Source organism: Stenella coeruleoalba (assembly GCF_951394435.1).
Source record: "Stenella coeruleoalba genome assembly, chromosome: 19".
Taxonomy (NCBI): Eukaryota; Metazoa; Chordata; class Mammalia; order Artiodactyla; family Delphinidae; genus Stenella; species Stenella coeruleoalba.
This window is the reverse complement of record NC_137165.1, coordinates 52,688,184-52,705,267: the sequence shown is the minus strand read 5'-3', so window position 1 is coordinate 52,705,267 and position 17,084 is coordinate 52,688,184. Positions and strand designations below refer to the sequence as shown.

Genomic DNA, 17,084 nt, shown 5'->3' with positions numbered 1-17,084 from the left:
TTCAGGTCTGGAAACCTGAGGGATCAGGTGGGGAAAGGACTAGAAAGAAGTGGACAGAAGAGAAAGAAGAAAAAGTGAGCCGAGGCAGCAGAGCTCAGAAACGGAGGCAGATGGCGGAGGCCGTGGCTGGGGCAGGAAGCCTCAGACCCGCTGACGATGGGAGAAGGTGCAGTAAGGGCACCCGTGGAGGCTCTCTGCTCTCATTTCTGGCGTCTGGGCCGGGACGACTCAAAGTCCAGGACTGCCCACCAGGGCGGCCACTGTGGCCTCCCCGTGGCAGGTTGCTTCTGAGATGGTCCCCGTGAACTCTGCCTCCTGGTACTCTGGGCTGCCACTTCCATGGTCAGGTCATGAGACTGTAATGTCCATTTTGCCAGCAGACCATCTTTCTTACTGGCTTTGATGGACAAGTTGCTACGCTGGGAGTCCCGCCTGGCAAGGAACTGAGTTCTAGTTGGCTAAAAAGTGAGGCTTTCCAACTAAGCGCGTTTGGGGAGCTGAATCTGCCAACAACCATGTGAGCTTGGACGTGGCTCCTTCCCCAGCTGAGCCTTCAGATGAGACCCAGCCTCCGCCAATACCTCGGCTGTAGCCTGTGAGATACTCTGAAGCTGATAACCCAGCTAAGTTGTCCCCGGATTCCTGACCACAGAAACTGTGCGACGATAAGTGTGTGTCGTTTTAAGCCACTAGGTTTGTGCTAACTTGTTATGTGGCAATAGATAACTAATACACCGCAGTGCCCTGGCTTCCTTGCGATACGGAGGTCTCTGGGTGATCAGACCCTTACGGAGTGGCTCAGGGCTCCAAGTTCAAGGGTTACAATCAAACAAAAAGCCCTCCCGGATTCAAAGGGAGGGAACACAGAGAAGCATGCCAAGCTCACGTGTGGGGGAGGAGGACGGGTGGGAGATATTGTTGGGACTGTTTAGGGAAAGCAGCCCGCCCTCGGCCACAACAGCTCACATCTCTCCCACGTGCAGAATACGCTGACTCGACTCCAAGACCCCGAAAGTCTCACCCACCGTGGTTTGCGTGCTCAGACCCGAGACGCAGGATCTAGTCCTGTGAATCAGTGCAGATGGGTGCTGGGTGAGGGGCGCGGCCTTCAAGGCCTTCACCCCGGGGGTTGTTCCCCCTGCCTCGGCTCTGCCTCTGAGTCATACTTCCTTTTTCATAAGAAAATGGAGTTTGCAACCAAACGGCTTTCCCAGCCTGCTTCCTTCCTCGAATAGTTCGAGTCCAAAAGCCTCTTTTTCATTTTGTCCTGTCCTGAGTCCAAGAACCTAATTAATTCCTCTCAAAACCTGGGGGGTGCCTATGCGTTCATTTAAAATCCATTCTATGAGATAAAAACCTTACCCACAAACCTTTTTCGTTTTTTTAAATAGACTTTTTTAAGAGCAGTTTTAGGACTTCCCTGGCGGTCCAGTATTTAGGACTTGGTGCCTTCACTGTGGGGCCCCAGGTTCGATCCCTGGTTGGGGAACTAAAATCCCACATGCCTCGCGGTACAGCCAAAAAAAAAAGAAAAAAGCAGTTTTAGGTTTATGGAGAGTCAGAGAGTTCCCATATGCACCGGCCCCTTGTCATCTCCCCTCTTATGAACATGTTGCATTAGTGTGTCATATTTGTTACAATTGATGAGCCAATATTGAGACTTGGTTACTATCTAAAGTCCGTAGTTTACATCAGGGTTCACTCTTGGTCTTGTACATCCTGTGGGTTTGGGCAAATGTTTCATGTCATGTATCCACCATTACAGTGTCATACAGAGTAGTTACACGGCCCTAAATATCCCTGCTCTCCACCTCTTCACTCCCCCACCTCCCCCCACCCCTTGGCAACCACTGATAACTGTCTATAGTTTTGCCTCTTTCAGAATGTCATATAGCTGGAATCATACAGTCTATAGCCTTTTCAGATTGGCTTCTTCCGCTCAGCACCACAAAACTTTTTGCATTAAGCCCTCTCTACCCTCACATGAGGACGCAGCAGGTGGATCCCCCTGAGAGTTTAGAATCTACTGCAAGGTGTGCTCTGAAGATCCTCAGAGAGCCTTTGTGAAAGCGTTTATGAGGCATCTCGACATTTTTCTCTGAAGTCTCAACAAAGGATCTTCTAGTCCCATTTGGACTTCTTTGTTCTGAAGCCCTTGACTTTGAGACTCCTTTGCTGGCTGAAAAGACTGTCCTGGTCCTTTGCATTCTCTCCTAATGCCACTTGGAATTTTGCTTTTAGCTCATCCCCCTCCTTTTCAATTTTATTACGGTGCCTTCAACATTCTGCCTGGAAACCCTCTTAGCTAGATCATCAGGTTTGCTGCATACACTTGGTGTCTATTTTCTGTGCTACTGCAGGCAACAGTTGTGCTAAACTTTCTGCCACCAAATTATGAAGGTTTCCTTTCTTCCCACGTCCAATAGCTTTCTCTTTGCTTCTCTTCAAGCTCTCGCCAACTTCCTCCAAGACAATCAGGCTTCTGCCCACCTCGCAGTCTCACAGCCGATGCCACACGGTCTGAGCGACAGCAGCACAGCAAGGCACTTAATATACATCACTTTCCTAATCATTACATCCGCCTTGCAAACTGTGTAAGGGATTGTAATCCCTGTTTATAGGAGTGGAAATGGAGACGGAGAAACTACATGACTTGTCACAAATCACACAGTAGGTGAGGGAGCTGAATGTTGAAAAACAATTTTAAAAATTGGATAGCATGGTAGCCTCGGGACACTTAGTGAAGGAGCAACATAGTAGTATGTGAGTCTGTAATGGTTAAACATGTCATTTAAGATGATATTGGGACTTCCCTGGTGGTCCAGTGGCTAAGACACCGCACTCCCAATGCCAGGGGCCCATGTTCGATCCCTGGTTGGGGAATTAGATCCTACATACATGCCACAACTAAAGATCCCATATGCCGCAACTAAGACCCAGTGCAGCCTAAATAAATAAATAAAATAAAATTTTTTAAAAAATTTATTTATTTTTGGCTGCATTGGGTCTTCGTTGCTGCGCACAGGCTTTCTCTAGTTGTGGTGAGCCGGGGCTACTCTTTGTTGCTGTGTGCGGGCTTCTCATTGCGGTGGCTTGTCTTTGTTGCAGAGCATGGGCTCTAGGCGCATGGGCTTCAGTAGTTGTAGCACGCGGGCTCAGTAGTTGTGGCACATGGGCTTAGTTGCTCCGTAGCACGTGGGATCTTCCCGTACCAGGGCTCGAACCCGTGTCCCCTGCATTGGCAGGTGGATTCTTAACCACTGCGCCACTAGGGAAGTCCAATAAAATAAATATATTTTTTTTAATGTGTAAAAAATAAAAATGATCTTGAGCCACGAGAAGAAGGGTCACTAACATTTGGTATACTCTACTCATTGAGGCAAGTGATTACATCATACAGTTTACAGGGTTGTCCATAAAATTAAAATTTCGTGCTTAAACAATTTACCTTCATGCATCCTGAAAAAGCACTCATTCCCCCTCCTTCCCTCCCTCTCTCTTGTCTTTCCTTCAGATTTTTGGCAGTTTTTTACGTGCAATATTACTACAACACAGGTGTCTTGATTCCTGGGTGCCCAGGTACTTGTGAATTACGACTCACAGGCAGAAATGCTAGCATTGAGAGGCCAACCAAACACAGAGGACACCCAAGGGTCCTCCATGACTCCAGGATCCATCTACTCAGAGGATGGAAGTGTACCAGAGCACCTTTGACTTGAGCTAAGTGAAACAACCAACCCCTAACGTGCCCATTAGACAGATTCCTTTTTTAAAATTAATTAGTTTTTTAGGGCTTCCCTGGTGGCGCAGTGGTTGGGAGTCCGCCTGCCGGTGCAGGGGACACGGGTTCGTGCCCTGGTCCAGAGGATCCCACGTGCCGCGGAGTGGCTGGGCCTGTGAGCCATGGCCGCTGGGCCTGAGTGTCCGGAGCCTGTGCTCTGCAGCGGGAGAGGCCACAACAGTGAGAGGCCCGCGTATCGCAAAAAAAAAAAAAAAATTAGTTTTTTGGATTTTATTTTATTTTTATTTTTTTATACAGCAAGTTCTTATTAGTTATCTATTTCATACATATTAGTGTACATATGTCAAGCCCAATCTCCCAATTCATCCTCCCACCCCCCCATCCCCCCACCACCCCCACTGACCACTTTCCCCCCTTGGTGTCCATGCGTTTGTTCTCTACATCTGAGTCTCTAATTCTGCCCTGCAAACCGGTTCATCCCGTTAGACAGATTCTTGAGAGGTAGTTGGGCCTTGGGAAGCTCAGGCATCAGTATGGGGCTGCTATCACCATGCCTACTGGCCAGAATGAGGACAGAGCTCAGCCTTCTGGCTTGGCCAGAGCGAAATTTGCGGGAGCTGGTACGAGCAGCGCTTGGGGGGGTGTGTGTGAGTGTGGATATCCCAGAATCCAAGGACAGCTGTTCACAGTTCATCTCTGCTCCGCAGGCCTGTGGCTGCTCTCCTCCCTTCACCTCTTCCCCAGGTCCCAGATAAGGAGTTGGAGGTTGGCCCAGGTGGAGTCCAGTGTCCACTCTGGTCCAATCAGCTCTAGCAGGGGTTAGAGGAGGTCACGTGGCTGGGCTGCTCCCTCTGCAGGTCTGTGGCTGGACAGATTTCCTTTTTTTAAAGGAGATCATTTTATTTATTTATTTATTTATATTTATTTTTGCTATGCCGGGTCAGTTGCCGCTCGTGGGATCTTTGCTGCAGCACGCGGGCTCTTAGTTGCGTCATTCGGACCCTTAGTTGAGGCATGCGGACCTCTTAGTTGTGGCATGCATGTGGGATCTAGTTCCCCGACCAGGGATCCAACCTGGGCCCCCTGCATTGGGAGTGCGGAGTCTTACCCATTGGACCACTAGGGAAGTCCTGGACAGATTTCTTAGGAAGGGTAATAGGAGAGACAGACAATCTGACGTAACCACATGTGCCTCAGTTCTTATTTATACAGGTTTTCTACTCTCTGGCAGGAAAGGAAAATGCTGCTTAGACCCCCAAGGAAAGTAAAGGAGAAAGAAAAGGGAAGAGGGTGCTTTGGTGACGTTAAGTCTACTTTCGGTCTCCTGTACACTCTTTGGATTGTCGGGCAGAAGGCAGCGTTGCGCCCTTGCTGACAGTTTGCGGCGCTCCCCGACCCCTTTGTTCATCTAGGAGACTCGCTGCCCCTGCGTATCTCTCTCCGCAGGTTCTGGGATACTACGCGCCTCTGGCTCGGCCACACCCTTCCCTCTGCCAGGAACGGCCCGCCTCCCCATCACCTTGGCTTCCTGGCAAATTCCTGCTCATTCTTTAAAACCTTGTTTTGAATCACCTCAGTAAGACTCTGACAACACCCTCTAGACAAAATTCATCACTTTTTCCTCTACATTAAAAAAAGTCGTTTTATTATGGAAAATTTATTTAGGGTACAAAGGCAGACAGAATTCTTCTGTACAATTTTTGCTCAGGAACGCACACTCTCCTCACTGCTTATATTACCCGGGCTGTAAAGACGCGTGTCCTTGTATCTGCTCTCCTAGGTCGAGGCCCTGAGCGCGCACAGTACCCTGTGCAGGGGAGGTGCTCAATATTTCTCAGATGCAACAGAAATTATCATCTGGTCCAACGCACCCATTTTACAGATGAGTTACCCGAGGCCCCAGTTCAAGGAGTCAGTGCAGTCGGCCCTCTTGATTACCAGAAAAGTAGTGGGACAGATATGGTACCTCGCCTGCCCTGCTCTGCCCTTCCCTGGTCCACTAAGCCGGCGTCCGGGCTCCGACCCCCGGGCGTGTGCCGGCGCGCTACCGCCCGGCACGGCGGCCGCTCCCTCCGCCCTCCTCCCGCTGCCACCTGGCGCGGCCCCGCCCAGCCCGGACTCCGGACCAGAAAGTGGCGGCGACGCCCCGGAAGGAACCATTCGCGCCAGGGGGGTGTGGCGGCTGAGGAAGGCTGTCGCCTTGGCGACCCCCACCCTCGGACCGCTTGCGTCGCGGCTGCAGTGCAGGGGCCGCGGGGACTGGCCCGGGCCGAACGGGGTCGAGCGCAGGGCCGGGCTCAGGGCTGCTGCCTCTCCAGGCCGGGCGTCGGGAGGCGCGGCCCGCGGGGCTCCGCCAGGTATGGGGCTGCGCGGGGCGGGGCTCAGCGCTCACCTCCGCGCGGCGGGGCGGGGCCGGGGCCGGGCAGGCCCGCCCGTCCTCCCCGCCCCCATCCCTCCCTCTCCCGGCCCGGGATTTGCGACCTGGGAGCCCGCGCCCCGCGGCCTCGCCGCCTCACTTTCCTGGGAGCGGCAGCCACGGCGGCACCATGAGGAAGTCGTACTCAGGTGGGCGCCGCGCCCGGATTGGGGAGGGGTGTGTCCCGGGGCGAGCCCCTCTCACCTGAGCGGAGGCGGTCGCGGGTGGCCGAGTGGGTCCTCGAGGCGGGGACACCGCGGGGCTCCGGGCTCCCGGGGCAGATTTTGATATGTGGGGCGTTCGCGCCGGCCAGTTGACGCAGCTCCACCCCGCATCGGGATCGCGGGGTCCTGGAGGCATTGAACCCCTCGACGGACTTGGCTTTCTCCTTTGCTCCAAGCCGCCGCTGCAAGGCAGCGGGGCCCGCGCGCTGGTCCGAGACCACAGGTGCCTGGGGGAGACCGGGTGCTCGAGACCTCCGACCCCTGCACGGTTGGGCCCCGATTCTGACCTTGGCCGAGGGTCTCCTGACCCTGTATGTCGGCCAGTACTCGCTCAGGTGTCTGGAGGGGCCACTGTGGGAGCCGCTGCCCTGGGCCGGCCGGCCTTCCTGTTCACCCTCCTCCCCCCTTGCACCTTCTCTGGAATTGCTGACTTTACAGGCGCCGAGGGTGCAGGCGTTTTGTGGTCCACCCCCGCTCCCCCCCCGCAACCTCCGCGGGGCGTAAGTGTGCGTGGGTGGGGGCTGGGTGGAGGATTTCCTTGGGGTCAGCCTCCAGGACTGGTGGTCCAGGTCACAGCATCCTTTCTTCCCGTGAACTCCTGTTATTCCTCTACCCAGTGGAGAACGGGAACTTCGCCAAATGGGACCATCCAGCTGCACCCCAGCTTGGCAACTCGGATTCACCTTTTAGGTATCAAGATGCCGTCAGGTGTGCTGGCATCCTAGGTCCACTAGCTGGCCTGACCTCACATAGGTGGAGGGGGCCTGACCAGTTCTTATCATGTGCACAGGATCCTTTGTAACCATTTTCCCCTTGGGTACTCTGAAGTTCCATTCTATGGATGGGTAAACTGAGGCCACGAGCCTTGAAGGGCAGGTTAAGGGTAATCCAGATCTCTGTTCTTTTTTTTTTTTAGTTTAGTTTATTTATTTATTTTTGGCTACCTTGGGTCTTCGTTGCTGTGCTGGGGCTTTCTCTAGTTGTGGCCAGCGGGGGCTACTCTTTGCTGCACTGTGCAGGCTTCTCACTGCCATGGCCTCTCCCATTGCGGAGCACGGGCTCTAGGCGTGTGAGCCTCAGGAGTTGTGGCTCGCGGGCTCCAGAGCGGAGGTTCAGTAGCTGTGGCGCACGGGCTTAGCTGCTCCGCGGCATGTGGGATCTTCCCGGACCAGGGCTTGAACTCGTGTCCCCTGCACTGGCAGGCAGATTCTTAACCACTGTGCCACCAGGGAAGCCCTCTGTTCTTTTTTATTTCCCTTTTTTTCTTTGTGATTTTTTGCCCCAAAGGATCCAGGCAGGATCTTTTGTCTTCCTCAGTTGTCGAATTATAAACAGCATCTCTTCTTCTGCTAACCCTGCAAAATTTCTCCTCATGTTCCTCCCCTTAATCTATTTGGACATGAAGTTTTCTGCCAAGGACTCATGAATTAATTTTTCTTCATAAGAGGACAGAGTCATGGTACTTAGTTGGAGCTGAAGAGGTCATTTGGGCCATTTTGGGGGTCATTTTTTGACCCTTCCTTTGGGTCATTTTTTTCCAGTCTCCTCCTGCTTTCCACATTCAGAAAGGAAAACAAGTAAAGAATAACTCGTCTCAAAGAGGGTTACTCAGAACTTCCCCTAAAATGGCCTTCCGGGCCAGTGGCATAGAATTTCAACTTTCACCCCCTGTTGCAAACAGCATGGCCCTCAGACACCCTGCTCACAGCTCTGTCTCAGGAGCGTGGGAGTGTTGATGTAATGGTGGGGGAGGAGGGGGCTTCCAGGTGGCATATGCTGGGGTTTGGTGCTCAGCCTCCCTCCCCAACATGCTCCAAATACTTGAGATGGTTGTGGGCATCACTGCCCCACGCGGCCCTTTCCCTGGGTTCTGCAGCCCAGTGTGGCCCAGGGACCCCAGCTGGCTCTTGCCTTTGGGTCTCAAACTTTGCCTCCTGCTGGTCAGTCTGGACAGTGGGGGCCACCAGGGCCCCCCCTCCTGCTCACTTGGCCTTTTCCTGGGGGGACTTTGAGACCCTCGTACACAGATGCCAGAGGGCCCCTGGGGCAGGCTCAATGTCTGTTCTCCTCCACGCCTGCCCCCTCCTGCCCTGGCAAATTAAAAAAAAAAAAAAGAAGAGGAAGGTTTTTGCAGTAGTTAGAAGTAGAGTTCATGGGTGGGTAGGAATCAGCTCTTGTAAAGGCAGCCTCCGTGGCTCCAGTGTTTACCTGAAGGGGCAGGGCCCTGGAGGACGGGCCTGGAAGGGCTTGGACCTCTTCCAGCTTGTTCTCCTCCTGGCGATGGTCCAAGGCGAGCTGGTCACTCTGTTGCAGTTGTATGGGGTCGGGCTGGAGGGGGCCGGCCCAGGGGCGGGGTGGCCACTTGGCCCCATTCTGAGGGGCTCCGGTTCTCTTAGTGCCCCCCGCCCCGCACCGCCCGGTTCCGAGGAGAGGCATTTTGCAAAAGTCAGACTGACCCCTATGCAGCATCAATGCCATGAAATTAAGGAAAGCAGCAAACTGTGAAAATTTCCCAGTGTCAAAAATTCAAGGCCAGCCAACCAGGACGGCTTTTACTTTTCACCTGGGTTGAGTGGGATGATTGCTTCTGGACCTGTTCATGGGCTCCAAAATAAATCAAATATGTTCTCGGTAGAGCTGGCTTGAACACTCATGAGTCTCTGAAAAGCGGGGAATTTTCAAAATGTTTGAGGGGATCCCTAGTGCCTTAGGTCTACATTCACTGGATACACATTATGTGTCAGGCCTGTGCGGCCAGGGCCTTGACGGTACAAAGATGATGGAAAGACGTGGTCCTTGCTTGCAGGGATGCTGCATTCTCATTGGGGAGGCAGGATGCAGGGGGGGCCCCCGGCTGGTTCACACCCCCCAACCCCCTCCCGAGCAGTACAGGTTCCAAATGCCCAGGTGGGAGGTTTCAGGGGGAGGCAAGATTGAACTGGGCCTTGAGGAGTGAGCAGCTCTGAGAAGGTGGAGAATAAAAAGGGCCCTTCTAGGTGGGGAACAGAGCGAACGCCCAGTGGGGCTGCGGGATGCCAGGTGGGTGTGCGGGAGCTCTGTCTGGTAGCTCCAGTTCTGCTCCGCGCTCCTCCTGGATCTGCCTCACCTGCTGCTCCAGCGGGGCAGAGCTGCAAGCGGCGTGGCCCAGTGGTTCATAGCACGGGCTCCTGAATTCAACCGTAGGCTGGTACCTCCTCGATGTGGGGCAAGGTGCTTGATCTCGGGTGTCTCCTTTGCCTCATTTGTTAAACAGGGACGGATGCCAACTGGTTGTAAAGATGAAATGAATTGCTGCGTAAAAGGCTTGAAAATGCCTCTCCATCCGTAACTTCCTGCTGTTGTCTTCACTGTCCTTATCAACAGCTGGAAGGACGTGTTACCGCCTTTGCCAGGATGCCTGGGGGCTGCCGGCACCCTCCCTGGGCCTTTGCTGGTTTGGAGGCCAGGAGGGTGGCCTCTCCCCCAGCCCCTTGGTGTCAGAGCGGGCTGCTCTCTGCACCCCTCCGGTGTCCTGAGCTTGGGGCTTCTGGTTGCATCCCAGCTCACGTGGAGCCTGCCTTTCAGTGGCCCTGGCTCTCCTGGGAATTCTCAGTGGCGCAGACGCTTATAGCCGAGGCCCCCGAGCCACAGAAATGGGGAGTAGAATCAGACCAGTGTGCACCTGGGAGATGCTTGGTGGCTTTCGGGAGATCCCCGAAGAGGTACCTGGCCCACCAAAGGTTAAAAAGCTCTTGCACTAGCGACTCAGAGGCCTGGGCAAGGCGGGAGGCTGCACCCAGAGGAGGTGGATGAGACAGATTAGCCAGCGACAGGCCTTCCCCGCCCGGCGCTCCGGGAGCTGAGTTCTGGGAAGGAGAGGAGAGCACGTCCCCAGAGCGCTAGCCCCAGGTGAGGGCGAGGAGGGGAGTGTGCGAAGGCCGGTTCCTTCCCCTTCTCGCCCTGCGCCCCCTCCCGCTGGCCCGCCTCCCTCTCCTCATGCCCCAGCCTGCTTGCTCCGGTTCCTGCAGGGACCTGGGCGGAGACGAAGAGCCACCTGTGTCAGGCAGTCCATGGCCCCCTTGGACTCGTGCCCAGGATCGTGGACCTCGAGATCCCCCAGTTCTGGGGGAGCTGGCAGAGCCTGAATCCTTCCCGGCCTGTTGCAGAGGAGGGAGGCCAGCTCCTGTCTGCCCGGCGCTCCGGCTCACCCCAGACCACAGTCGCCTGCCCGTCAGCCTATCCCCAGCCTGCCCAGAGGGGTTCCGAGAACTGAGTGCTACGCACCTGGCAACGTGCCTGAGTTTGAGACAGCCCACCTTCCTCCTGGAACCCCCCCGGGTGACCAGTTCAAGCCAGGACAGGTGCAGAAGGGACACCGGCTCGCTGCTCAGGAGCAGCGGTCTGGAGTTTACGTCCAGGTGGAAGGGCGGGCTGGCCACGTGCCTGGAGCTCCCGTGTGGGTGTCAGCAGCAGAGGACATCTCCCCAGGGACCCCAACAGCAGGAAAAAGGCACTTCCTATCCTCCACCCAGCTTTTGGGGCTGCCCTCCTCTGAGACTCATCCCACATGCATGGGGCCCGGGAGTGGGACCTCGTTTCCGTACGCCCTGCTGTTTGTCCGTGAGCCGCGTTGCATGGGCTCTGAAGTTTGCTTAAGATGTACTTGATAAGAAGCGTTCAGCAAACAGCAGTGCAGGGCCCGGCCCTGGATCGACAAGTGAGTGCCAGTTCCTGGACGGATCCAGCTGGTGGCCTTGGGGGGAGGGGGGCTGGAGAGAGAGACCCCAGGCCTGGGGGGTGTGAGCGGTTGGGTGGGGAGGGAGGTGACATGCTGAGCTCCTGCACCCTTGTTGAAGCTATTACTTTGGGACACCCCGGCCCTAGGCATTGCTGGGGGATTTATGGGGGGCCGGTGGGTGCTAGTGGCCGGGTGAAGCCCCCTGCGGACCTGTGTGGGTGTGCAGCGCACAAGATCACAGCCCCCACTGTGCTCCAGGAGAGACCTCGGCCAGAGAGTCCCAGTGGCAGCTGCCAGAGGTTGCCTGGTCCAGAAGCACTAACCAAAGGAAGCCTGTCCTGGTGGGCACAGGGCCCTGGGGTCGGGGGTACTGCGGTCAGGCCTGGGACCATGGCGCACTGAGCTTCGATGGGAGAACTGAAGTGTCCCCGAGGCTGCTGGGCTGGTTGTCCCTGCCCCTTCCCTGTTGGGCAGCTGTAACTGGGCCCAGAAGCTGCAGCAGCCAGGTTGAGCTGGGGGGCGCCCATCTCCCCAAGGTCCCTGGCCTGTTTTGAGTCTCCCTGCAGGTTCAGTCATTCATTCCAGAAGTGTCTGCCGGGTGCCCCTGAGTCCTTCCTGCATGCTGGTGGCTCTCAGCACTGCTCTGGAAGGGTGGCCTGGCCTCGGGTCTCCTGGGCTGAGTGTGGCACTCTGCTCCCAGCCCAGATTCTCTCTGTCTTATCTCCCTGTGCCCGCCCTGGGCCTGGGTCCCTTTGCAGCCCACGTGAAGGGGGGCATTGAGCCGCTGCCCACAGCGGGCGAAGCGGCTCCAGGCGTCCTGCTGTCAGCGGCCTCTTGGAAGCCTTGCAACAACTGAGCTTTGTTCCAGGCCTAATCTGACCTGGTTCTGCGAAGCGTGACTGCTGGCAGCCTGCAGGCCTCCGGGACGGGAAAAGGGGCATCGGCGGGGAGAGTAAGATGATCCCGGGTCGCAGGGCGGCCCTTGGCCCAGGCTGCCTCTGGCAGGAATGAGAGTCACGGTCATCCTCTGAGCGATGCTGGCTTTGTGATGGGAAGAGGAACCCTGAACTGCCGCTCCGGCCTGCATGTGTGGACCCCAGCTTCCCAGGGGCCCCTCGAAGTGCTGGGTGGGGCGAGAAGGGCCAGATCACTCTCCCTGGGGAGTAGCGCCCTCCCTGGCCCAGTGTTTCAGAGGCAGGGCTGAGGGAGGAGTCTTCCTTTCCCGGTGAGGGATGGGGGGTCCTTACCCTCTTTCTGGCTCCTGGGGAGGGCTTGCTTCTCCCCGGACTCTTAAAGGGCATGCAGTGAAGCCTTGGCTGTGACTGGGCCCCCCTGGGCACCCCAAGGCTGCACCTGGGAACTGGGGGCTGGCCACATCCACCCTAGATCTCCCTGAGAGCCGTGCCTGGGCCCCTTGTCCCAGCCGGGCCAGGCGTGTCGGGGCAGCAGTGGAGACTGTCTGCCCGGGCTGGGGATCACTCCCAGCGAGCGTGGTTACCAGGAAGACCTGGGAAGGGGCAGCTGGCAGGCCGCCTCGGGCTTGTCCTGCAGATCAATCTGATGTGATCTGCATCCTGGGGCTTTCACAGCCCTCCCCGGACTGTGCCTTCTGTTTCCACCAGGATCAGGGCCCAGCGGGAGAATAATGCTTCTGTAACCCAAGCCACTTGGAAGTGGGTTAAATCCAGCCCCTGTCATCTTCCAGCCTGAGGCCTAGGCTAATCCACCTGGAGGGCTGTGGAGGGTGGTTTGCAAAACTCACTAATGAGCACGTGACTTTGACTCTAGCTACAGGGTCCAACGTGTGTGTTGAAGGACAGGTGGTGGGTTTTTGTGCAGAGGTGACCCGGTATAGACACCGTGGGGACACCAGGTGGTGGAAAAGCAAACGAGTACACGCAGTGGCGGCGGCATGGGACTGGAGGGGAGGAGGTGGTGGATCTCTCGTCAATGTTAGGCGCCTGAGGTGTGGTCAACAGACCCTCAGCAACGGGGAGTGGGTCGTCCTGGTGGCAGCGCCTTCCTGGTAGCTGGGGATTGACACTCTAGCCGCCAAGCCTGTGCTTTAGTTTTTAAAGGAAGGCTTTCTCAAATACACCATGTATCTCTTCTTTCTCTTTTGCCTTTATTTATTTGGTTGTTCACTTTGTTCATTACTCGTTACCAAACAGTGTGAACAGGAAATTAAAAGGACAAATTCTCCAATCGCATCGGTTACAACATTGCTTTTTCTGTTCCCTTTAGTACTTGTTTCCACATGCACAGGACGCATCGTTTGATTTAACTATCAAAGGCGTATAAGTTTTTTTTTCACAGAGGTGCGTATTCTCTGTACACATCGTTTTTTGTTTTTTTTGGCGGTACGCGGGCCTCTCACTGTTGTGGCCTCTCCCGTTGCGGAGCACAGGCTCTGGACCGGGGCACGAACCCATGTCCCCTGCATCGGCAGGCGGACTCTCAACCACTGCGCCACCAGGGAAGCCCTGTACAAATCGTTTTTAACTCTGCTGTTTTCACTTGAAATCAGATCTCACACGTGGATTCCCTGATCACAGTTTGAACGGCTCTTCAGAGAGGATGTTCCCGAATTCACTTAGCCATCCTCTCACCAGAGCTCTTAAACGTTCTGCTGACGTTGGCGCCCCTCCTTGGTGATGTGCACCCGTGACCCTGACGGAGGGCGCCTGCCGTGCTGAGCCGCAGGTGTTGCAGTGGCCGTGCTTATAGCTGTGAGACATGAGCTGGCTGGATACGTGTTCTTTTTTTTTCCAGCCAATGTTGTTTATTTATTTTTTTAGATGTTGGGGGTAGGAGTTTATTAATTTATTTATTTTTGCTGTGTTGGGTCTTCGTTTCTGTGCGAGGGCTTTCTCTAGTTGCGGCGAGCGGGGGCCACTCTTCATCGCGGTGCGCGGGCCTCTCACTATCGCGGCCTCTCTTATTGCGGAGCACAGGCTCCAGACACGTAGGCTCAGTAGTTGTGGCTCACGGGCCTAGTTGCTCCGCAGCATGTGGGATCCTCCCAGACCAGGACTCGAACCCGTTAGCAGGCAGATTCTCAACCACTGCGCCACCAGGGAAGCCCCCCAAATAAGTGTTCTTAACACAGCGTTTTATTAAGAGGTTTAAGGAACAGAAAACGCCATTTGCCCTGATTATCAGCCTGCTTAGAGCCACTGAGAAGTCCCAGGGTTTGCTTGTCCTTTAAAAGATCTGCCCGTTGCCCACGGTCTGTGATTTCTCTCTCTGACTGGTGTGTAATGCCAGGGGCTCCCCCCACCCCGCCCTGCCTCTCCTTCTCTCCCTCTCTTCTTTGGCCCCTTCTGGATGCTCAGGTACCCTAGGAGGTGTCTCTTTGCTTCCTTGGGCCAGCCTGAATGTTCTAGTCTTGGCGATGGGCCACCTGCCCCCAGGTGACCAGCCACCTCTCCTGGAGATCATTCGTTCTGCTGCCGGGTTACCTGGGCAGTGGTTTCTTCTGGAATCTCCAGGTTCCCCAGGCCAGTCAACAGTGCTGCCTGTCGGGCCGACCCTCCAAGGCCGCTATTTTGTTTCTCTCCCCTCCCCTCCCATCTTCCCTCCCAGGGCCTCTGCCCCTCAGTCCCTAATTGCACCTCTCTCTATGTATTAATATATCCTTGCATTATAATCTCACGACCGTCGACAGGTTGAGTGAAACACGTGTACCTCTTTGGCGACTTGGTGCCCATTAAACAGAAGGGCTTGAAGACTGAGGCAGCCTTTCCCGTATTCTGGGGCGTCCCCTTGCGGCTCCTTTTGCTGTTGTCAGCTGTTTCTGATCGCTCACCTTCCTGCACCTTATCCACGATTTCCCCCTTGGTCCATTGGCCTTACTTTGTCAGTCTGCTCGTCTTTCTCACCTGTGCAGTCTGTTCATGGCGTGTGAACCGGGGTCTAACCAGGAAACAGAAACCACTCCAGGATTTAGAACAGAAGGACTCAAATGTACAGACGATAGAAAAGCCAAACCAAGCATAAGGAGGCAGCCAGGGTTGGGTGGGGTTTATACAGCTCTTTGAAGGTACGAATGGGATTATTTGTTACGAGTGAGAAAAGAAGTAACAGCAAATTATAAGTTTTAAACAGCGGGCAAATTTCATAAGCGTCCCCAAATCCAGAAAAATAACAATGTTTTTTATCAATCAACTACTTGTCCGATCTCCAAAGTAATTTTTTTCCCCTACATGTTTTTGGCTGCATACTCTTTGATCACTTCTTTATGTGATGACTATGTAATACAATTTTCTGTTGAACGAATAGAAAGTAAATTCATCTTCCTAGTTAATCAGAAGTTAACTTTTACTTTTGGTGGTTGGGATGCATGAAAAAGCGTGGCTTAACTCACGAGTTTGTGGTACTGCTGCTGGTTTTCACCCTACAAACACAAGAATTCTGGTAAATTCCATTTTATGTGATTCCCGTCCAGAAAGAAATAGACAAGTATGGGCCATTTGTAACTGCACGTGATGCATTATTGCATTTCTTTCTGACCAGAGATACTTTCTGTTTTGAGTCGACATTGAAGAGAATTGAATTCTCTGCTTACAACTTTATATCTGGTGATTGGAATCATTTCCCATAGCCTAGCTTCTGGCTCCATGCGTTTCAAATCTTGCTGTCCCCCACTGCCCACGTCTTTCCGGCACCAGGTACTGCAGGACACGTTCATCTCTTATCCCTTCAGATTCTGCACAGTAGACAGATTTGGGAAAGTACATGGAAGGAGTACTCCTGGCCTTGCACACTGGGGCGACGAGCCGTCACTTAACTCTGCTTGGAAATAACTGTGAACTATGTAAATAAAACCCAACTACATTCAAGCTAAATATCTTTCCAGTTCAACTTTTCCTTAGCAGGAGCCCCCAAACGCCAACAACCCCTCCACTGGTACCTTACACAGGAGAAAGGGTGATGGCCAGGAACTCAGGGAAGAAAGAGACAGCAATCTTAACTGATGGGGGTTAAAATATCTTCTGTGTTGCCAGTTTTACAAAAACGCTGTGGCCCTTCTCAGTGCCTTGAAACGGATGCACATGTGCCAAGGGCTCTGGTGCTTGAGGTTCCGTAGCTTCCCGGGGACGCCCAGAGATGAGCCTGGGGGAGCCACTACCGCACCCCACCACCTGCAATCAGAGGATCAGAGAGAGGAGGGCGTGTTATCAGAATCCAGGGACCGGGGTCACCCGACGGGAGGCTGGACAAAGGTGGGCCTGCCTGGCGGGAGCTGCAGCTGCAGAATAGACAGAAACTACTGCTGGAGAAACCTTCCAAGGCAGAAAGCGGGGGAGAGATCTACCCTGGTTCTCCCTGGCTCCCACCTTCCAGTCTCGTCCTATAGGTTGAATCCAGCCGAAAGGCTACAGACCTGGGGACCTGGAGACCTCAGCCTGCAGAGGTCCGCTCTTCTGCCACTAAAGAGAGCCTGGGAAGGGCGAGGAATGCGGGGTGCACTTACGCTTAAAATTATTCATTGTTTATCTGGAATTCAGATTTACCTGAGTGTTGTGTATTCTAGATGGCAATGTCTTTTATGGGTGTGGGACCCAGAGTCCAGACGCCCAACTGGTGAACCTTCACGGGAAGGGCTCTGTGGGTCCTTGGTCAGCGTTGATGTCATGTGATGGACTTGGCCGTCTGGTGATGCCGCTGCCTGCTGGGCAGAGCCCTCCACATGCAGGAGCTGCTGGTGCTTCCCCGGCCTGAGAGTGGGATACCAGTGCTGGCTCCCCACTGGCCTCAGGAGAAAGGGGAAGACTGTGGTCCTGGTGGCAGCCAGAGAGGCAGGAGGCTCCTGGCCGAGGTCCTGGTGACCCTATCCTTTCTGGAGGGACTCTCATGATTTTTAAGAAAAAATTGAGAATTGATTCCTTTCTGTAGATAAGCTCCTGTCATTACTGAAAATGGGTATTTGTGCAGGAGTTTGCATAGCACCCCTTCCTGCAAAGCTCCCTTTTGAGAAAATGG

At 54.6% G+C, this 17,084-nt stretch overlaps 1 protein-coding gene across 1 annotated transcript in view; it reads left to right on the top strand.

The window, feature by feature from the left end:
• Positions 1-6,273: 6,273 nt before the first annotated feature.
• SEPTIN9 (septin 9) overlaps positions 6,274-17,084 on the top strand; it is a 164,860-nt gene continuing 154,049 nt past the window's right edge. Inside the window, exon 1 of the mRNA XM_079905459.1 lies at positions 6,274-6,307. Coding sequence (XP_079761585.1) covers positions 6,289-6,307 — 19 coding nt within the window. The 5' untranslated portion in view covers positions 6,274-6,288. The remainder of the gene's footprint in view (positions 6,308-17,084) is intronic.